Source organism: Nicotiana tomentosiformis, chromosome 7 (assembly GCF_000390325.3).
Source record: "Nicotiana tomentosiformis chromosome 7, ASM39032v3, whole genome shotgun sequence".
Classification (NCBI taxonomy): domain Eukaryota; kingdom Viridiplantae; phylum Streptophyta; class Magnoliopsida; order Solanales; family Solanaceae; genus Nicotiana; species Nicotiana tomentosiformis.
The window spans coordinates 49,541,442-49,564,317 of NC_090818.1; the positions used below are offsets into that span (position 1 = coordinate 49,541,442).

Genomic DNA, 22,876 nt, shown 5'->3' on the forward strand with positions numbered 1-22,876 from the left:
TAGAAAATCTATTATTGAGTAATTGAATGCATGTTATATTTGATTTCTCATAACTCTATTGGACAAATTCCTTTAGAAAATATTTTCTTAGAAGAAACTTCTCAGTTAATTCCATATTAAATGTGGGTATACTCCAATCTCTATTCTGAAGGTTCTCTTCTCAAGTTCTTCAAGGAATGGTTACTAGCTTGTAGCTGTAATGTTTTTGTCTCTGTAGTGTCAGATGCATTATGTTATATTCTCAAAAGTAGGTCATATGTTCATCTTATTGTATTTTGAGATTTCCCTCAATCTTATTTAATGTCGTAGAAGAGTGATACCTGAAAAAAGTTAAACTTTTTTATGGAGTATTTCTAAAGTAAATTACTCCTAAAAGATCATTTTATTATGTTGGTAGTCATTTTTATGTGTATTTTAAAGATTATCCTCATTTTTATGTGTATTTTAAAGATTATCCTATCTAATAAGGTATTTATATTTAGCTTTTTAATTCCTTTTCAACTATTTTTTTTAATTTTATTTTACTATGACTTTTCGTATTCTGATATCTAGAGTCTCACTTGTTGACGAAAAAAGAAAAATACACGTAAAGCTAAAAGTTCTGTGCTTATAAAATAAAATAAGAGCTTGCTTGGACTTGGTGGCTCTTATGTTCAACTGAAAATTTATGGTGACTTTTTCTTTAATTTTTAGAAGTTTATTCTATTGTATTAGATTTTTGCTAGGTTGAAACTTTAGAAGTTCCATTAAGTTGGCGGGAAAAAGAGCCGATTAAGAAAAAGATTGAAGTGAAAAATCTTGTAATTCTGAATCATGTATGTTTAATTATATGTTGAGGTGTTATCACAAAAGTGTCATACTGTCATGAATAAAAGTTGAAACAAGTACTTTAACAAATTCTAGAATATTAGGTATGTGGAGGAGAACTAGGAAAAGTTGATAGGTTTATGAAACTCAAGATGAGGTAATAGTTTATGCAACTTCTTGCTGAACTACCCTGCTCCTCCTTTTACTATGCATGTCTAAGACATCTAAGGGATTAAAGGTTGTTATACAACAGGCTTCAAGAATTAAAATAAAATAGATTCTCCAAATTCATGCGCTTCATTCGAGAAAAGGGACCAAATACTTTGAATTTGTTGTTGGAGCCACTCAAAAAATTTACAAGCTCAAAATGTAAATCATTATCATCATCAAATTTTAAATTAGGTATCAATTATTGTAATTATAACTAATGTGAATATATCAAAAAGGTAAGTACTTTAATTGATGTTGTTACAAGTAAAATCCCCTATCTAAAATATAGAAAATGAAATATCATTATTTTTATCTTGATTTAAATTAATGTTGACTATTATTCTTTTTCTACTTTCGATGTTAATATTAGCTAAATTCTACTAGATTTGGTTCGTAGGCCATAAGAGAGGCCTCGTGAATTTACATCAATGCTTCATTTGTATTTTTCGATTGGTTTGCTGGTGTTGTTGCCCCTTTTTTAAAATCTTTCATCTGACGAGGGTCTACCAGAAGAAATCTTTTTGCCTTCTTAAAGGTTGGGGTAAGGTCAGTGTACACACTACCCTCTCCAGATCCCACTTGTGGGATTACACTGAATTTGTTGTAGTTCTTTCGTTTGTGTACTTAGCGGAGAAGCTCAATTATCAAGCAGCATAAGTAGGATGTTTCTTTGTATGATGAAAATTTTAACGCATTATTGTAATGATCTATTGGATAATAATTTAAAACTTTAATGTTCGCAGAATGGAGCGCATATATCTTTGTTGGATGCTCGATATGAGTTAGCTCCATGCAAAATCGAGCTGAAGGGAAAATTAGACTATCTTGATACTATATTGGTCTCAAAACCTGTCATACCCGATCAATGATGGTTGTAGGGATGACCTTTGCCCGCTAGAGCCTAGAAAGTGAAAAGGCATCTGAAAGTAGTTTTATTTTTCAAAGATCATTGTTTATACGAACTGATAACTTGGATACGATATTATTTATTGTGCTAACTCCAATGCTCAGATTATAGGCACCAAATCTACTAAACTTCATCTTGTAAAATAAAAGTGTACTATCTCTATCCAAGATTCTTTAAACTTAACTACAAACTTGAAAATGTTCTACTCTGATAAAATAATAAAATAAAAAAGGAGAGCGCTAAGCTCTGGTAGGTCTATTTGAATTAGCTTAGTTTGCAGTAATTTAAATTTATTTGTAAACTGCTACTTCATAAGTACAACGTTGGGCCCGTGCTCAGCACGGGCTTGGCATCATCTAGTATATATAGAAGAGAGAAGAGAGGTCGACCAAGGGCATAATGGTTATTTCAAATATATTATTGCATTGTTTCATTCTTTACTTGTATACTAGGCTCAAAAGTTTGGTTGTGGGTTCTTAATAACAAGAAAAATCAAAATTAACATGGCCACATGCTATTAAATTCTTCAGGTGGACCCCACTTTCCACTCAACATTCCCTATCTTCATTAAATGCATTACTTGATTGTTATTATTATTTTTTCAATAGGTACTTTTAACTAGAAAAATTATTTTTTTGTTAATTTTTTAATTCAAATGTTCACCTGATTAAAAATACTATGGTAACATACATTTATATATGACAATTCTATTATCTCCTTAAGAAATATTATTTTATTTATTAACTATTTCATGTAAAGAAGATTTTATTAAAAAAAAAAAAATAGTGATAGTTTATGTAGATTTACATTCAGATGTTCTTATATTATTATCAATTGATATCATTTTATACAAAGTACTCATTAAATTGCAATTTCAATTGAAATACTTTATAAAATTAGGAAAAAAAATATTTAAAAATAAAATATAGTTTAAAGTCCCCTTTTTTGTTATAGAATATTGAAATTTGTTCAAATTGTATAATAAGTATCCCCTCTCTAAAATTGATTTGAGAATATCTTAAGTAAAACTTAAGACAATTAATTTGTGAGATTTTTTTCTTTTAAAAATCATTAGATATTAGGAAGTATGAGAAGTATCGTCATACATGATTATACTTCTCCCTATATGATCGAAGTTAGTTGGGTACTTCCTCTATTCAATAAGAATTCAACATTATATAAATTTCAAAATACATAAATATACAATTAATTATTTTAAAAAATCTCAACAAATAACTATTGTGATGAAAATTGTATTATACCCTAAATAGTATCTCAATCATATCAAATGAAACTAAAACAAACTACAATATTTCAATTTAAGGTCAATTTGATTAGTATTTAGAGTGATCGAGAGATTAATTTATTTTTAATATTATGTCATTAAACTAAAATAAAATACAAATTTTTTTGTTAAAAATTCTTAATAATTAAAATCACGATTTTTATTTCAAAGGACCAAAAAAATACCTTTTCATCAACTATTTGGGAATAAAATTAATATGTTTTATTATTTAAATTTTGATTAGTATAAAAAGAAAAAGTAATACACTAACACAGCTGAAAATACTAAAAGAAAAAAACTATATATTTTTCAATTTAAACAATGAGAAAAATACATCACGGCTTATTTTTCAACTGGCTTTTTAATCATTATTTTATAGTAATTAATTTTAAGTTTGGTGGTGCAAAAATATTTTAAAATAAAAAAGTGTAGACCCTATGTAGAATTAATTTAAATTGTACTTGAATTATTATCTAATCATTGTATAATAAAGTATCAAACTTCGATAAGTATTACAAAGTGATTGGTATAGTAATACGATTTCATAAAAATTAAAATGCACATAATGCGAAAGATAAATAACAATACAGGTAATCGTGGTTCTATACGTTATTACACAAAGTCTATTCTCTTTCTTCTTTCCCTAAAGGCATAGAAAATGTGTAATTAGCAATAGACCAAGAAATATTAAAAAAAAGAAAATAAGAAGAAGAAGAAAACAATTGGGCTCGTGCATCCTACGGGTACATCATCTAGTTTCTATTATAAAGAAAAGAGAAGTGCAGGTCGACCAAGGGCAAAAGAGATATTTATTCAAATATGCAAGAGTAAAATGGTGATATCATGTGTTGATATCATAAAAGTTTTTTGATATACGTGGGCACGCATGCTTAAGTCAAGCAGTTTTGTTTCTCGCGGATACACTCAAACGTAACTCTAGAAGCATCTTCTTTCATCTCTCCGACATGTATCATCAAGTTTTCATACTGCTCTTTCCTTCAGACTGAAAGAGTCTCCTTTATCTTCTCGGTTGGTTGTCGCCATTTTAGGTATGTTAATTTCAAATGTTTCGCGCCTAAATTTTCTTCCAGTTCTATCTTCTGAATTTTTCCAATTTAATGGCTGAAATATTTTGGTGATGTTGTCATTATTCTACCAACTCTCTTTTCAATATTCTTCTTCTTTCTGTTTCTCTTTTGCATTTTTTCTATTTCTTTTCATGATGGTTACTTTCAGACTTTTCTAGACTGCATAGTTGTTTTCATTTTGTTAGTTGAATGCTACAATTCTAGGTCTGCTTTCTGAAAATACCAAATCAAAATTTATCAGAACTATATTTCCCTCCTATATTTATGTATTTCTTTCAATTTCATCTAGTTAGAAACTTCTTTGTTTATCTGTTTTGCTCTATTAAGTATTCTTTGGTTGTAGTTTAGCTAATGTAAATAGTATACTTTGGCTGAGGCAGAAGAGACCGCAATCAATTACATATTAGTGCTTCTCCAATTTTGAGGCTTAGTTTGGATTTCTTTTGAAGCATGGCATGGCAGAATTCTTTCATGGAAATATTTGACCTTTTATTAAATAATGGATCTTGATACTTTTTTTTATGTAGTTTAAACTTACACTTAGATATACAAATTTATATATTAGTCGTGCTTGGTCTTGCTGTTTCGTTTGTTTTTAAAATAGTAAAGAGATCACATGTCAAAAGATTGAACAAAAATAGAAGCAACTTATAGTCACCAGAATAAGAAACTTGAAGTGATCTAAATGAAGCGAGACTCTTTATGGTTGGTGGATGCAATGCATAATTTTGGATTTGTTTGACGGCTACATAAGAAGACAGATCCAAATATATTTCTAAGCCATTTCATGGTCAAGATTTTGCTTGATTTTGTTAATAGACGAGAACCTTGAATCTTGTTAATAAAAAAAATATGAGTTGCATTAGCATAGCATAAATAAAAAGGGAAAAAAATAAGAGCTATGTATTGTGGAAGTACGTTTGCCTGTATTTGAAAGTTAATTTTGGTAAAACCTTATTCAATTCGCAAATGATTAACAAGTCTCAGTAGTTTAGTCATTCAAGTACAACTTTAGTTTCGATTCTGATTTTATTGTAGTCAAGAAATTAGTAGAGCAGTTTAAGGATATATATATAACTATCATTTTTTCTTCTTTTAGATGATTTGCCCCTATATCTATCTCCTCTCATGTTGTTCACTTCTTAGAAATAGCACAATCAGAATTCAAAAAAAATAAAAGATGAATTCTTGTGGAAAGCTTCTGTTGATTACTTTTTCTTTTTCCAGTTTCTCGTGCACCTTATAGGTAGTATTGTTAATTTTGTCGAGGCAAGGCAATGACCCAAACGTTTACTGATGTTTGCATCACGATAGGTTGTCTACATCTCACCCTTTATGGTGCAACCTTCCCCAGATTCTACATGAACGTAGGTTATTTTGTGTACCGGATTGTCTTTTTTCTCAGCATTCTATATCCAATCATAGCTGTAGAGCACTGGTATATTTTCTTTTTATGCATATTTTATGGTATTACATAATGAATTCCCCACTGAATAACACTTTTTACTTTGTAACCAGTTGAGATGAATTGCTATTTGGGATATCACTCACTTCATTTATAAAAATAATGCGTTGTTCATCTTTAGTCTTAGGGAGATGTCTACCAGTATTGTCTATTTAATTCTTATCTTAGCAAACTGCTAATTTTCTTGTGTCTCTTAAATAGCTACATCAAGATTCACAGATGATACAAGTTAATTATGGCCAGAACAAACTAATAAAGATGATATGATGAAAACTTTCGTTAACAAGAATACTCTATATGAAAGTAGAATGAGAAGCTTGACGATTTTAGTATCTCTAATTCAGAAGATAAAGTGAAGAGAGCAGTGTTCATACAAAGTGGAAGGAGCCACTTAAATAGAGGGAAAGTATTCAAACTTTGATTATGATCTGAAGCTATCTTTAAGGTCAATTATTTGTTGGAAAATGAAAATCTTCACTTAGCCTGAATGTGCCTCTGAACGACTTTATGTTTAACTTTTCAGGATCGGGTGAATGCCTTTAAGAAACAAGTGGAGGAAATATTAAACGATATTGCTTGAGATGTTTCTGATAAACTTGAATTTGAAAGGAAAAACGACCAACTTCTAGCAAATATATTGAGAAAGCTGATGAATACAAATGGCTAATGAAAAAGCATTGAAAGAGTTCTTCCTTCTTAAAATCACACATGTGGTTTATCGCCACTAAGGAAGTGGTGTTGATTTCATGTAATCATCTCAAGCTTGTAACATAAAGCTCAAGACCTGTTCTGAATATAGATATCTTCAAGGGTGGTGCATATTCTTACAAAAAATAAGCTTATAGGTATTGGGGGAACTAAAGTCTTTGTATGGTTTAAGGTCAGATATATCCTTGAAAATAACCTGGATGTATGTTCAAGTTCATGGCTAGCACACCCATGTTAGGTGTGAATACATGTGCAGGCCCTTAAACTTGTCCAAAATTTTCATTTAGACACTTGCAGTAAGACTTCGTTCCAATTGAATGCGTAGATAATGCTAAAAGTGTGTCTATTGAACACAAATATGATAATTCTAAATCAAATCCGCTGCGTGATGATCACTTGCTATTGACATTGTAAATAAAACCAATCAAGAAAGGACATATCAACAAAAGTAAAAGTCAAGATCTAAAAGAAAAGAATAAGAGAAGATGTTGACGGGAAAAAAAGATTCTGGCGAAAAGTTTCAAATATCCGACGAGGAAATATGTCTTTGAATATTTTTTAGATTTTGTATATATTGTTAAATTAGTTTCAGTGATTCCAACATGTGAATATTTTTCTTTGAAAAGAAAGTGGGTTTCCATTGAAATATTGTTCCAACAACGTCACATTCGACTCCGTCGGCAGTAGAATGTTTCCGGCGACATCAAAATCTCTCTCCCCAACAACCGAAAGAGAAAAGCAGGGTATGTCATAATACTCCATCACACAAATTGTTCAAATCCTTTAAAACATTTTTAAGTTGTATCATTATAAACTTTTCTCTATGGAAAATTCTAAGAAGAAAATTACTTTTTCGAAAATGGGAGGACCTATTCGTCGTATGAATTTGAACAATGGCTAAAAAGTATGGTCCAAAAATTGCAGAACGAGTTCCGAAAGAACAGACGGTAAAAATGGTATGAGTTTGAGAAATGGCATGAGGAGAAGAGTTTGAATTCTATGGTTGAAAAGAAGTGGAGGAGATAACAAGTTCAGAAGAATTGGAGGTGAAGTAGAACCAACATGGCTGGAAATTTCATTTTCCCGGTGAAATCTTATATTTTCCGGCAATTTTTTGTGTGTAGTTTAATATAGAGCAATTTCACGCGCTTGAATACTGTGTATCTCACGATATATGCCATGTCAGCGAGTTGTGTCTAATAGGTAATACTCTTGCTATAAAACAAGCTCGTATTTTATCTTTGTTACCCTTTCTCAATAATGAGACTTTGACTCTCAACTCAATGCATCACAGACTGACGGTAATCTGGCTTTAATCGATTCCCTTCTTATAGTTAAAGATTTCAGTCTGGAAACAAAAACATCGGTAAGGTCTTTTCGTTCGGATATAAACATGGCAATCTACGTATGTGAAGTCTCTATGAAGCTGTCCAAAGACGCCTACCAGCAAGCTAGTAGACTTAACATACAGACTCAGCTGTTAGTTAGTACCCCCTTGGTTTCGGGGCCGCCCCGCCACAGCAGACGGGTTGCTTCCTCTGTCGTCGCCGGGGAGCTCTTGTTCAAGTGTCCAATTGGAACAAGACATAGTATAGGTGTCTTAATGAAAAATTCGGTCAAGTTTAAGGGCCTGCATATGTATTGAGCCTTTAATCTGCATGTATATATATTTAAGCACAACGGTATTTTGTTGGACATCTTTGTTGATATAATTGAAGAAGGGAAAGAAGACTTTTCACTGCTTGAATGCCCTAATGCTGAATTTCTTTTGAAAACATAGTCATTTTATTGTGTCACTTAGTATTGTTTAAGAATTTCAATTGTGTTTCAGCTAATGCACTGTAAATTTTGCAAGCAAATCTCGTAGAAATGGCGTGGGGTTGCCACTTTTTAACATGATATTTAGTTTTTATCCACTATTTTTAATGCTGAGCAAAAATAGTCACTACTCTATTAAAATTAATATGAAAAGACGTTTTTACCCTTTCTTTATGAGTATTGTGTAAATATTAAGGACATGATATTCTTAACATTTATACTGCACACATGAAGTTAAGGACATCATGTCCTTAACATTTATACCGCACATATGAAGTTAAGAACATGATATCCTAAAGTTTAACAGCGGAAGGTGCAAATACATGACACTTTGTCCTAAATATTTATACAGCATTCATGAAGTTAAGGACACCATGCACTTAATATTTACACAACACCCATAAAGTTAAGGACACTATGTCCTTAACATTTATACTACACACATGAAGTGAAGGACGTTGTGTCCTTAATATTTACACTGCACATATAAAGTTAAGGACATGATGTCCTAAAGTTTAACAACGGAAGGTGCAAATACATGACACTTTGTCCTTAATATTTACACATCATTCATGAAGTTAAGGACATCATGCACTTAATATTTACACAATACTCATAAAGTTAAGGACAGTATGTCCTTAATATTTATACTGCACAAATAAAGTTAAAGACACGAGATCCTAAAGTTTAACAACGAAAGGTGCAAATATAGGACACTTTGTACTTAATATTTACACAACATTCATGAATTTAAGGACATCATGTCCTTAATATTTACACATTACCCATGTCTAGCACAGGGATATTTTCGTCCGGACGAGTAAAAATTTATTAAGCACTGACTAAAGAATAAATATATTTTAAATAGTGACTAAAGAGTAAAGATATCTCTAATTAGTGGTTAAGTGTTTACTTCTCCCGCAAATCTCAATAGTTGGGCCCGCGAGCGCGGGCCAACATTCATCTAGTACTATCAAACAATTGCTGGCAGTTACCAATACATGGGCGTGTGATAAGCAACGTCAGCAATGTTATAAAATTTTGTCATAGCGCATGCATTAAATAGATGCAGAGGGACCACCTTAGAAAAACTTCTGACCATTATTTTTATGGTAGCTCCAAATTAAATAACTGAGACTTGCGTAGTCCCAACTCTTTCTTTATTAGGGACATTCAGCATCCAATTTACATCTCTTATGAGTAAATTAGTAAATGAATGATTTGTATTAAATAAACCTACTTAAAAACTAAATTCAACCCAAGCACACGATGGGGTGGGAATCAGTCAAAAATGAATGCCCTCATTGCCTCTACTGACTACTTGGAGTTTCATGCTAGCAGCCAATAGAAGCTTTAAAATAATTTGAGCCGTGCGTTTGAAATACGACATTATTTGTCATTTCTTTTGTCCAAGCAACAACTAGCACTAAAATAACGTCTAGGACCAATACAGTGAAGTTGAATGGTAATGAAGAATGGCAACCGTTGAAAACTAAAGAGCAACTGTTCTTTTTTTTCTTCTTTCTTCTATTGGTTTTTCATTTGGTGTCTAGTATTTTTTTGGGGGCATAATTAATCCGAACCCATCGGAAAATCTTGAGGCAAAGCATTCTCTAATTGAAGTACTTATCAATCTTTGGTGATGTTCGATTGATTAGATTCTAGAAATAAAGTAATACTTATCAATTTTTGTTCGCTTAGTACTTTTAGATTATATTCATTTTTATTATGACTTATTAATTAGTAATATTTATTTTTATGTGAATTTATTATCTTTATTGTTGATTATTATAGTAAAATGCCATGACTCATCTCATATATTTTGTGTTATTTTCTTGGGTAATACTTTATATAGGTGTATCCTACTAAGACCAAAGAAATATTTGGAGCACAAATTATATATTTTGTGCTATGAAAATTTTATCAAAACAAACCCGAGAAAATTCAAAAGCTCGGAAAAAATCGAAATTGAAAAATTCGATTTTTGTTGGTTGGGTTTGATTTATAGATTTTAAAATACGATACAACTGGTTTGGTTTGATTTATAAATTTTAAAACCCGACACAACTGGTTTTGGTTTGGTAATTGAAAAACTCCAACCAACTTGACTTATGTACACTCCTCCTACATAGCACGATAGCAATAATTTTTTATTAATTTAAAGTTTTATATGGTACCAATTGGTGCCACAGTCTAGATGCAGTAATTATTGCTAGTATCATAGCAGGACTAGTATATTAGGTGCGGGTTCGAAAAACTCATAATTTTTTCTTAGATCATATATTTGTAGTCGAAAATCAATTAAATAGGTAGAAATATTTAATTATGAATCTAATAACCAAAACGAGCTATAAATTCGATGGTATATTTAGCACGTATAAATTTCAAATTCTAATTTTGTTTCCGTACTTGAAAAGTTGAAAGTGAAAGAAAACAAGCCATTCAGCAGCAGATCTGGGGCAGGCTTCCAGTGTAAAAAGCATGTGTTCTCAGTGTTACAACTTGAGACAGACAAGAGGAAAACAAAAAAAAAAATTAGTAGGAGGGGAAACTTGCTCTCTGACCTTTGGGTGAGCACTTTGTGGTGAGCATTTTGTGTGCACTGAGTAAATCTCTCCATGTGTAATAGCCTGCAAATTACACAGGAAATGTAAACCGCACTAGGACTCAACCCAGAAGATATTGAAAGGGGATTCGATCCCACGTCATCCATATGAATTACCACCCTCCAAACAAAATTGTGATGGGCAAAATGTCAAAATTGTGGACTCAAATCCCGTACACATATTAGACATTTCAACTTGTTATTGTCTACGAAGATATTTTGCTATTTTGTGGTGTCTGAATAATTTACGTACATTTCAACTATTTTGTAAAGGATATTTTGTTGTCAGCGAATTTTCTTTTCTTTTCTTGGTTTTAACATGTGCTCTTTAGGTCTTAAGTTGGCTTGTTCAGAAAGAAGACCACATTCATCAAATGTGTTTAATGGCAAGTGGTCCTAATAAAGGAATTGAAAGAATGAATAAAAATTGAGTATACTCCACTCAATAAAAAAAGAGGAGACAAGGCTAAACAAACAACAACAACGTCATGAGTTAAGCTATATAAAACCTTACTTTTTCATTTAAGCCTAACTCATAATCAAATAAGTTAAAGGTCAACTATATGAATTCTCACTTGATCAATTTCCTAGGCTAAACAAATACCTTGAAATTTCGTAATAAAATATAGCAAGGGATCATGGCTCGTTTGAATTGACATATTAATTGCCATTAACGACTTTCACATGGTGTTCACATTTTTGTCTCTGTCCATATATAGCGTGCCTTCATCCCACAAAAGAAGAGACATCACAAATATACTAAGAAAGAGAAGCCACAATCAAGTCTATGGCTTTGTTCAATTTCTGGAGCTGCTTCTCAGAATCCAGCCGATTCGTCTGCAATGGTGATGTTTGTGTTGTGCGTAACCACAAGAAGGTCATCAAAAAGAAGAATAAGCACAACCTAAGCTTGAGGATCCCTTTCTCTCAGCTTTTTCCCCCCAAGTCTTGAAAAAGGACTAATCGTTAAATTACTACTCCACCTCAAGATAGATCATTTATTTATAAAAATATCTGCATGAAAAATGGCAAAGCCAATATCTCTCTCTCCCCCAGTTCTTGTACAACATGATTCCTGGGTTGAAGGATGGCTTAGCACAGCAGCACAAGGATTTTGAATTTCTCATTGCTCAACCTTTCTGTGTAGAGAATTTTTAGTATTTATTATCTTTATTTTGTATAATGTTGGCCTCAGATAAGCTTATACGAAGCAAAATGGACTGGGTATGTAGTTATAGATAGTCTTCCTTTCATTTGTCCTCTCTCCGATTTTTGTATTTGAAATTTTGCGTCTTCAATCACCCAATGGTTTGTAATTTTCTTTGGTGAAGTTTCTGACATTGAACAACTCTCCCAAGTTTAAATAACTACAGATCTGCTTTGACGTAGTCGTGTCAGGAAAGCATATGCTATTTAGTACGCACAAAATAACAAAACCGTGAGAGATCATTTGAGTAGCAGACAAGTTAACGTAGAGATTACAATACAAAAATTATAAGAGTAAATAAAGGGATTAATACTTCTTTTATTATCTGATGCACATGTATTTCTTGTGGATGCTTGATCCATGGTATTAAAAATGGAATAGTCTCAACTCTCAAAAATTTAAACTTAGATAAATTTTTGTTTTCAATCTTAATCTTGAAAATGGCCAGAAAAAGGCTTTGGGAGATGGACAATTCTGTCATTTTCAATGTTTATCCAGGTGTAGCTAATTAGCTAATTCGTGTATTTTTATCTCACTGAATGTGATATAAAATAATACAAAGATAATTGTGTAAGTATTAACTAAAATTAAAATTGTAAGCAGCGACCAAACAGACTAAAAACAATACAGATTCTTATACCGGGATTATTTTCCCTAATAATGGTAACCAAACATGTCCACGTTAGCACTCTTTTTTCTTATGGACAATATAGGGATGGATTCCTTTTAGCTCGAAGGAAATGGAAGAAACTGATGACTGGTATTGATTGATACAAACATAAGTATATACGAGGCAAGAAAAAATGCCACAAAACCTGCATTTTTTTGGAGCAAGTGCATGTGTGCACATTGCTGTCACATCTTTCACATAAAATGGAGATCCTTGAAATTCATCGATATTAGTATGATATAATTCCTCAAGCACTAGCAAAATTTATGACATTTGACAAAAAGAATATCAACTCCTTTCCATTTCACTGAATATATTACGCCATCACATGTAGATGACAACCCGCAGATCTAAGTAGGACAATGAGGTAGACCTACAATGATTGAAGTGAACAGCAAAAACTCCAAAAACTAGTCCCATCTTGCCCCAATTTACAATGAATCAAAAGCGTATCTATCAGTAAATCACCATATAGCAAACCCTGCTGGAAGGAACTACTATTATTACCGCAATATACTTCCTGCTTCAGCTATCTAATCGCAAGTCAGTGATTGACAAGAAACCAAGCGACCCACCGACTTGTGACCTGGACAGTGATCCCCTTGTTGTGCCTGCTGCCTATCCTAAACCTGAACTAGTTCTATTGCCTTTTCCTCCAACTGAAATATGATCATCAATACCTAGGAACATCCATAAAAATGAAGCAGCTGACTCCGATTGTTGAGTTGCTAGTTAGACATCTCACATAATGAGACCCGATCAGAGCCTTCAGCAATTATGGACAGATGCTAGTGACTTGCTGATGCAATGGTGTGCCCTGAAACAAAAATTCAAACAAGCCCAGCCAGAGTATCAGAAAGCTCTTGTGTGGCTATGAACCATTAATAGGTTCAGACCTCCCATTTTTTCTACGAAGTTCCCAGTCTCATAATTGCAAGGCCAGGTCTGGCTGCTGAGAATCAACCAAAACAGTTGAAGATGACCGACCAGGAGACCCAGATGACTGAAAACTAATGTTTAGGTCAGGGGGGAGGGAATCCTGCTTCTGCCTTGGCTGTGCTGGTTGATTAAAACTCTGCCAAGGAGATTGCACCTGGAACCTAGACAAGTCAGCAGGTACTGATTGAGGGAAAATCATTGGGCGATTTTGGAATTGAGCTTCATTGCCCACTCTCACATGATGAGGCACGAAGGCATGAAGTGGAGTACTGTTTTTCTCAGCCTGAAAGTGCAATGCAGATGCAGGAAGTTCACTCCGAACTCGTGAAGTTTGTTGCTGGACATTGCGAGAAGGGTTATACAGTGAATCAGCAGAAATATGACTATTCTGCAGGTTTGCTGTTTCCGCGCCTTGTCTGAAACCTCCTGCCCCAACTGACATCCATGCTCGGGCAGCAGTGGCAGCGGCATTTCCTGAATCGTCTTTCCTCAAAGATTGAGTCACAGGGGAAATCAGAGAAGCATCAACACTGGACTGGCTCAAAGAATTCTGTTGATTTTGAGCCTTTTCGGCCATCATTCTCATCAATTGAACAGGGTCACTCAGGCCCTGCTCCTGTTCTTGGTGAAAGAAACCTGCAACTTTTCTCACAGTTGGAACGCTATCAGCAGTTAAATGCGCCATCGATGTAGTGCCTGAGTTGTTATTCACGGCTCTCCCATTGGGCAGTCCTCCAACAGCAGTTCCATTCATGGCCGGTTGCTTAAAAGGCCCAGACGGAAATGGGTTCCTCGGACTTGCCCCAGTAGACCTTGATCCAGGTATTTCAGCAGTACTGGTAACTTGACTCTTTCTGGTAATTTCAGAATTCCTTTGATTGGCTGAGGACGGAGAATTTAACTCAACCTGCTTCTGCAGCTTTTTATCAGGTTCAGTGAAATTCCTGGATTGTAAATCTGGATGCTGGTATCTGGGGCTAGCACAAACAGGAGGTTTCTTTCCAGAAGAAGAAAGAAAGGACGGCCTTCCTTCTACATTAACCTCCCTAGGAGATTGCTCCTTCGTAGGAATTAATATATTCAAGCCGCTCTCGGTGAGCTTACTGCTAGTTGAACCAAGATATGGTGATTTTCCTTCTAACGTCGGCCTTGAAAGAGGTTTATCTTTTGGAGCAACTGGGTCCTGAGATGCTTTCTCATTCTTTTGAGCTCCAAAAGAGTGTACAGACTTGGAGAAGAATGGAGGTTCCTTTATGGTATAGTTCTCCAGCACCAATACTGGGGTTGGAAGTGGCTCATATTCCCCAACCCACCCACGGCCAAACTTGAACCCAGAAGGTAATGCCTGTTCAATTTTCTGGGATGCAACTCGCCATGCAACAGGCCCAAGAGTTGCAGCAAATCGGGCAAGGCTCCTAGCATATGCATGATCAGTGTAAAGCCCAACCTAAACAGACACAGGAAAATTACATAAGGAAAACAATAACCAAATGGAAATAAAACTTATGTGATACGCACAGTGACCAGCTGTTTGCTTTCTTCCTCGAAAGTTGAAAATATGGATTCGGTGCAGGAAACTGGTTGCGTGGATATGTTGTAACTTGCACGGCGGTTCTCATCATGCACAATTGATTTCCTTCCAAGTCTGGATAGAGGACCCTTCCCTGCAACAAGTTAAGTGGAGAAATTTAAAGAGCAAGTAACACATGCAAAAGAACAAAAAGAAGGAAAAGGATGAAAGAGGAATATATCAGCTAGTTACACTTGATTAAGTCAAGCTCAAAATGTCAACAGCTAAAAGAGAAATGCAGGACATAAAGCAGGAGAGACCATGTAGCTAAGCAAATATGAACATCTTGATTCTGTTGAAAACCAATAAAAAATTCTGGAACCTGATAGTGGTTCTTCTGCCTTGTCTACATTGTGATCTATCAGTGAAAAATTTCCTTCAGCAAGCAACTCAACACCATAAGGTTTCTCTGGTACTCCAGGAAGGGAAGTGCTGTTATGATTTTGGTTATCTCCAGCTGTGGCGAGAGTGGCACCTGATGAGAAATCGGAGCCAACAGTTTCTTGGAACATTGGGAGCACCGGCTTCTTTATCTGCTTCCTGACAACAGACCCATATTTTGTCTTCTGGTCTACCTTGACATCCTTTTCGGAGCGGTCATAATTAAGTCTCAACTTCTCAAATTTCTTTGTAGCCAACTCTAGGATGGTACGTGCCTTGCCAAAATAGTTACACGATAAGCTTTATAGGTTCAAAATGGAAGGGTGACTAAGATGAGATTGCAAAAACTACCTGTTTATAGTAGATAGTATCTGGTGCATTGTACTGCATAGCGTTTGAACAAATGAGGAAAACATCACTCTGAAATGGAATAATTACAGTTTGATTATTCGGGGATATCAAGCTAATAGCAGTACCTACTGGATTTTGTGCTAGTAACATAGCTTAAAAACCTATAAAAGGAAACAGTGGCAATTATACTTAAATCAAAAAAAAAATGACAATTGGACTTCAACATCCTCATGGGTACGGTCACACACAGAAGACTAGCTTTATTTTTTGAGAAAGAGAAGACTAGCTTTATTTTTTGAGAAAGAGAAGACTAGCTTTATGACTTCTCATTTCATCAAAGAAAAGAAGAGAAAAGAATGAACACCAACTGAAGAAGTCCCTTGAACTCATGTCTCTTAAAGTGACACATTGTATCTCCCTGATAAGCGCTTATATCCAACAAAGTGACATTCTATATCCCTCTTTCTCCTTTTATTTTTCATGCCTAAAGGAGACAAAAGCAAAGTTATAATCTATATATCCTCGTCCTCCTTTAACAGAAGTTAAAAAGGTTTCTGTCTGACCTATAAAAGCAAACACCTTGAGCTGGGCTCGTTACTACATCAATATACTGCTTGAAGCATCCGAAATGGTAGATACGCAGTGTGACTAAGTAGAGCACGCACATTTATGCAATGGATGGCAAAACACCTAAAGCGGAAAAAGGCTTCAGACTACATAGAGGACACCATGATGATGTCAGCAATTCCTGCTTCCCTAACACTTGGTTTGAATTCTTTTATTTACCTAGTCTTCAAAGTTGAAGTACTCGAATTTCAGAATCTTTCCTCAACTTGCTGAGAATACCAACTGATTTTATTCTTTTTTTTTTTTGGGCAAAGGAAAAAAGAGATAAAACTGAATTAGGCATCCGATAACCAAAAACAGGCTCATGGGGATACACCAGTTAACCCCTTCCTGATTCTCTTCATCCCAAAAACAGAAAACCACAGGCTTCCATTACACAAAACTCATAAAGAGAAATAGATGCTTTATATCAGTAAAATCCAATATGCCTCCTCATAATAGAATAGAAGCCTAGAGGCCGAAGATAAAACGAGTTCGCAGTATGCAAGTATGACATCTTGCAAGATAAACTTTAGCTTGACATTAATATTCTTTAACAGTTTTCCTCTTTAATTCCTTTTTCCCAATTGAATAGTTTTCACTACAGAGATACAAGGACGAACTTCTCCACCCACCACGGTATAAGATCCATCTCGAGTAAACGCAACTGCACTCCTCTTTCATTTCCTTAGATTCAGTAAATCACCAGCACCAAACGCAACTGCACTCCTCTTTCATTTCCTTACATTCAGAAAATCACCAGTACCAAATAATATGTGTGTTTTTTGGGAGATGGAGCAATGTAGTGACCAAGCTAAAAACAGTTCAAATTTCAACCACCGAGGGTATCATGAACAGCCAAAGCTACACAGATTCTCAAAACCACTAGTGATGAATTGCACAGCGCCATAAAAACACAAAACTTCTAACTCTTCACAACCACATAAATTGAGCTATAAGTAGAATCAACAGGGCATAATCAACATCTTTCTCCTTGCTAAAAAAAAAAAACTAAAACCCCCTAGTTACAACCATGCAAAAGTAAAAACTGGAAACTTGTTTTTGCGATCTACAAGCAAAGACCCAAGCATAACAATATATCCAGAAGATAAATATACAATGCCGAGTTCAGAGTTCAGCCAATTGCTGCATGTCCAGTAATAAGAAGTGTAGAAGAAAACAATGCAATAAAAACGGTCAACTGAGGGACAAATGTGATTCTATAATGGCCGGTCAAAGACCAAAAACATATTAAGATAAAAAAGAAGAAAAGCTTCAAAATTGAAGGGAAGCTAAACCAGCTATTTTGGAGTGCCAGTGTCTTTGTTCGCTACCACTGGAATTCCGGAAGACGCAACAAAATACAGAAAACCAATGCACTTCCCTTCGTTCCAAGCACAAAAATAAGAAGAATACAGTGGTTTAGTTGAAGAGGTTCACCTCAAATTGCTCCAAAGTGGCATATGATCCATTTCCCAACTTGTTCCTGACAGTGGCAAAATCCATGGGATTCTCAATCACCTCATGGTAATCAGGAAGCTGCCCAGAAATCAAGAAAAAACTTAACAGATTCTCTTTAATTTTATTGTCATTCTTCCTAATAAGACTTCTGAACGGAAAACTAACCCTCCAAGAAACATACCTCTTCAGGATCAACAGGTTCCGCATAAACACCGTATATGTCTTTCCTGTCACAAGGAAATTAAAGAAACTAAACATTACAAAGGTTACTCGCTGAACGACCAGAAAAATTTCCATTTTCCTAACAATTTAACACCTACTTCTGTAGCTTGTCCAGAATCAGTTCCAATGTCTTCTTGTCTGGCAACGGGATTCCAGAAGGTGGTGCCGATGGTGTCCCTGCTCAACCACATTGTACATGTCAATAATGGGAATAAGGATCAAACATGAAATGTCTCCATTTCTGAAAAATCATAAACTATACCTGGAGGAGAGTCGACACCTTTTGCTTCTCCATTCCTTCCTCCAGCCTATCAAAATCCATCAGTAGACTTAAACCTCCATAAACATAATCTTAAAAATACTAAAGCAGAGAATCACACTACAATCAAGCAATTACACCTCAATCCAAATGAATCCTCTATACTTGTTCTGCTCTATAAGGGTCCATTTTTCTCAAGATTTTATTTCAAATATTTGAACTATACTTGGAGATTATTTCACAAGTGCTTGTTCTACAATCTGGTCGATTATTTCAACAACATACTTAGAAAACTTGAAAAACAGGTTTGAGGAGTATTTCAAGTGAAATAGCAATAATTTCCACTCACAAAACTGCAACTTCTTTTCCAACTAAAATTCATATCCAAACACAACTGCAACTTCCAAATACCCATTCCAACTCAACTTCAAATACTCTTTTTTAAATTAAAAAAAATCAACAAAAGCATGTCCAAGCGCCTACTTTTCTCCTCAAAATATTAGACTGCAGAAATCCCGAAGCAAATTAAAAAAACTCGTGATTAAAACCAAACAACTAAACTTAAATGCAAAATTAGGACAAACGAAGGAAAAATGGCGTCTGCTAGACAGAGACAGAAACAAAGGAGACAGAGAGAAAAGGAGAGTATTGGTGTTTATGCTTTGCGTTTGGAGTAATAGAGAGAGAAAGAGTGAGGAGAGAGAGAAAGGTGGGAGCGTGAGCAGATTCTGTGGGGGTTAGTTTTTTGACAGTTGACCCGACAGTTATATATCAATCCACCCTCCCCGACAAAGATTTACACACACATTGAGTGAGTGAGTGCCTATATGGAAAGAGAGAGAAACAAACAAGTGCGTGAGTGATTTACAAGTCTTCTGGTCCAATTACAAAAAATCTCAGTGAACTAAACTCAGCTGAGCTGGACTTTCTACTTTCTTCCCTCCTTTTCCTCTCAATTTTCAATCACGAACAACACTTCACAGTTCACACTTACCTCGTCATCATTATCAATTTCAATTTCATTTTCATTTTCAATTTCAATTTCATCATCATTCTCTTCTTCTTCGTCATCGTCGCCGTTAATTTTCCTCTTCTTAGAGGGCTTCCGTCCTTCGTCATCGTCGGAGGATGATGCCGACGTGGCAGGTCCTTGCCGAGTCCGACTCGGAGTTGACTCAGCAGCGCCGCCTTCATCACTCTGCTGCAGCTTGAGCAAGAGTTTCAGCTTCTTCTCCCTCCCTCTCTCATCCTCTTCGTCATCCAAAAAGTACTCGTCGTCGTCCAGGTAGTCGTCGATGCTTAAGGCGTACCTGACATTCCGACGCCGGCCGCTCCGCCGGAGTTCTCTCTCCTTCTTCGCTGATTCCGACGCCTCAATGGCGGCTTCGGCGTTCCGGCGGGCGAGATCTGCCTTTGATGGACGTCCTTTCTTCTTCGTTTTCACGATCTGCCCCATCTTTTTCGGGGTTCTTCCTATTTCTCTCTCTACAATTTCTCTCTCTCTCTCTCTACAAGTCTCTCTCTATATTCTCTCTCTTCTTTTACTCCATTACATTATTTCTCTGTGAGGGGAGTGCTTTGGCTTTTTTCGAGTCACTTTTGTGGTCCGAACCTGAGTCCAACCCTGAGGCTTAGGTGGGGTCTTTACCAAGGGATTTTCAAACCTTTAAAATTAACGTTGAAGTGTCCTTCTTTTCCCTTTGTGTATTGAACGCCGTTAGTGGCGGGGAATAACGGCGTTAGGTGCTGCCCGTTGCCCGTTGAGTTTGCGTGTCCAAAGGTGTTCCCCTGGTTACGTCAAATCATGCATACTTCTGATTGAGCGCGTGAATATCACCTTCCCGATTGGACCATATGCCAATCTTGTCATTTCGTGAACTCGCGTGAGTCTATTTAAAGTGAACAAATGCTTTTTTGATTTCCTTATTTTATATTTGTGCTCAGCGTCCAGTTGTCCAAACCAAAATCCAGAATAAGGGAGCGCAACTATTTCACGCTCTTACAGAAGTTTGAATGGGATAATTGATGCCATCATTCCGCCCAGCCTCATTCATTGCACTTCGTTTATTTTGTAAAAACTTATGTAAAATTAAGATTATCTTGTTTAACAACATAATTAATAAGAGAGATGAGAGAAGATTCCAATTTGAACTCATGATATTGCAATACGAGTATTGATCTTTTTAAGCTCAATTATAACTACATGTAGAGGCTGTAAATTTAGATTGACTAAGAAGATTCCAATTTGAACTCAGGATATTGCAATATGAGTATTGATCTTTTTAAGCTCAATTTTAACTACATGTAGAGGCTGTAAATTTAGATTGACTTCCTAAAATTTGGTTTAACTATTACATAGACAAAGAAAGCAGTGGTTAAAGTAGTGTTATATATATATTAAATGTTGATTTTGTTTAGTTGCTTCGCATGTTTATTTTTCTTATATTTTGAATATCTTCAGTAATAATTTTGTTTCCATAGCTGCTAATGAATCTAACTTTATTATTAATCACGAAAGTGTAAACTTTCGATTTCACCAGTTCCATCCTTAGATCTTCTGTTTCTCTTACTATTGATGTTAGATTGGACATTGGTTAATCTTATGGGTTTAGCATTTGAGAGAAGGAAGTATGTCCCTCACTGAAAAATAAAAAAAGGTAGAGGTATTTTTAAATACTTCTTGTTTTATTTGATTTGAATAATTGGAGGGATATTTTGGAGGGAAACCAAGTGTGGCTATATTACTAAATACTCACCTATTATTTTCTTTATTCAAATTAGTCACCTATTAGTCAACGATAATCTCACTAATGAGGTCTGGGGAGGGTAGTGAGTACACAGACCTTACCCCTACCCCGAAGGAGTAGAGAGACTGTTTCCGAAAGACCCTCGGCTCAAAAAAATAAGAAGACAAAAGGACAAAAAGGAGACAATATTAGTATCACAACAACAATCATATGATAAATAGAAACACCATGAAATCCAGAAGAAGGATGCAAAGCAAAGGGAGATAATATTAGTAAATATTAGTATCACCACAACAATCATAAGAACAATAGGAACACCATGAAATCTAGAAGAAAGATGCAAAGAAAAAGCGATAGTTAGTAAATAGGACATGCACTGAAAAGCGAAATAGTAAGCCACAACATTGCACACTAGCTATCTTAGACAAAAAAACCTACATGGCTAGTCCAACAATTGTATGAAGTAAGGCACGACTCCACTACCTCCTAACCTACAACCCTAATACTCGACCTCCACATCTTCCTATCTAGTGTCATGTCCTCGGAAACCTGCAGTCTCGCCATATCCTGCCTGATCACCTCTCCCCAATACTTTTTAGGCCGCTCTCTACCTCTTCTTGTGCCCTCCACAACCAGCTGCTCACACCTCCGTACCGGAGCATCTAGGCTTCTCCTCTTAACATGTCCGAACCATCTAAGCCTCGCTTCCCGCATCTTGTCATCAATGGGAGCCACATGCACCTTCTCCCGAATATCATCATTCCTAATCTTATCTATCCTAGTGTGCCCGCACATCCACCGCAACATCCTCATTTCTGCTACTTTCATCTTCTGGATATGTGAGTTCTTAACGGGCCAACACTCAGCCCCATACATCATGGCCGGTCTAACCACCGCTTTATAAAACTTACCTTTGAGTATCGGTGGCACTCTCTTGTCACACAGGACTCCAGATGCTAACCTCCACTTCATCCATCCTACCCCAATACGGTGTGTGACATCCTCGTCGATCTCCCCTCCCCCGGATAACCGAACCAAGGTAGTAGCCCAAAATTAACTTAAATTTAGTCACCTATTATTTTCTTTATTCAAATTAAAATATTTTTATTAATCATTCAAAATGTTAACAGTTTTATTTTAAATTTTAATAAGGTGACTATTAGTTTTAAAATGTGGGATCCAACTCCTCTTCATTTCACAGTCTCTTCATTTCTCAAGTTCTTACTAGGATGGAAGACACATTGTATAGTTTAAAATTAATCCTGAAATTTAATTAACTAAAATAAGGTCTAATCATGGTTAGAAAAATAAATATTCAATATATTTGCTTCCAAAAATTTGGATAATCCCACAAATCTAGATACAGATATTTCATTCACAAATATTTGAAAAGGTTCTCTCTGCTTCTTACTTCTTCTTTTTTCAGTGGGTCGTTTTCTATTTTTCTTACTTTTTTCATGATCTCATAATATATTTTTTTTTATTCGATATTTTGGTTTCGGTTTATTCGATAGTTCCGTATAATTCGATATTAATTTTTCGGCTATTCGATATTTCTATACGGTCCTCA

General features: G+C 35.1%; 1 protein-coding gene and 1 long non-coding RNA gene across 2 annotated transcripts; one reads left to right on the forward strand and one right to left on the reverse strand.

Annotated features, from left to right (window-relative positions):
- The first annotated feature begins 4,117 nt into the window (after window positions 1-4,117).
- Window positions 4,118-7,905, forward strand: LOC108945883 (uncharacterized). Its single transcript, XR_004508153.1, has 3 exons — window positions 4,118-4,258; window positions 6,286-7,213; window positions 7,395-7,905. It is a non-coding gene; the product is annotated as an uncharacterized lncRNA (long non-coding RNA).
- Window positions 7,906-13,042: 5,137 nt separating this feature from the next.
- Window positions 13,043-20,125, reverse strand: LOC104100523 (uncharacterized). The gene is made up of 9 exons (XM_009607775.4): window positions 19,554-20,125; window positions 18,563-18,608; window positions 18,399-18,477; window positions 18,260-18,305; window positions 18,058-18,156; window positions 16,012-16,080; window positions 15,602-15,935; window positions 15,228-15,373; window positions 13,043-15,156 (listed from the first exon to the last, which is right to left on the reverse strand). Exons 1-9 carry the CDS (start codon window positions 20,013-20,015, stop codon window positions 13,696-13,698), a joined length of 2,742 nt encoding a protein of 913 aa, XP_009606070.1. The 5' UTR covers window positions 20,016-20,125; the 3' UTR covers window positions 13,043-13,695.
- Between the last annotated feature and the right edge of the window lie 2,751 nt (window positions 20,126-22,876).

Coding starts and splice junctions, on each gene's coding strand:
- LOC104100523 (XM_009607775.4), bottom strand. CDS start 20,015: ATGGGGCAGATCGTGAAAACGAAGAAGAAAGGACGTCCATCAAAGGCA. Junction 18,609..19,553: donor AAATTGATAATGATGACGAG/GTAAGTGTGAAC, acceptor GGATTTTGATAG/GCTGGAGGAAGGAATGGAGA. Junction 16,081..18,057: donor CCACTTTGGAGCAATTTGAG/GTGAACCTCTTC, acceptor ATTCCATTTCAG/AGTGATGTTTTCCTCATTTG.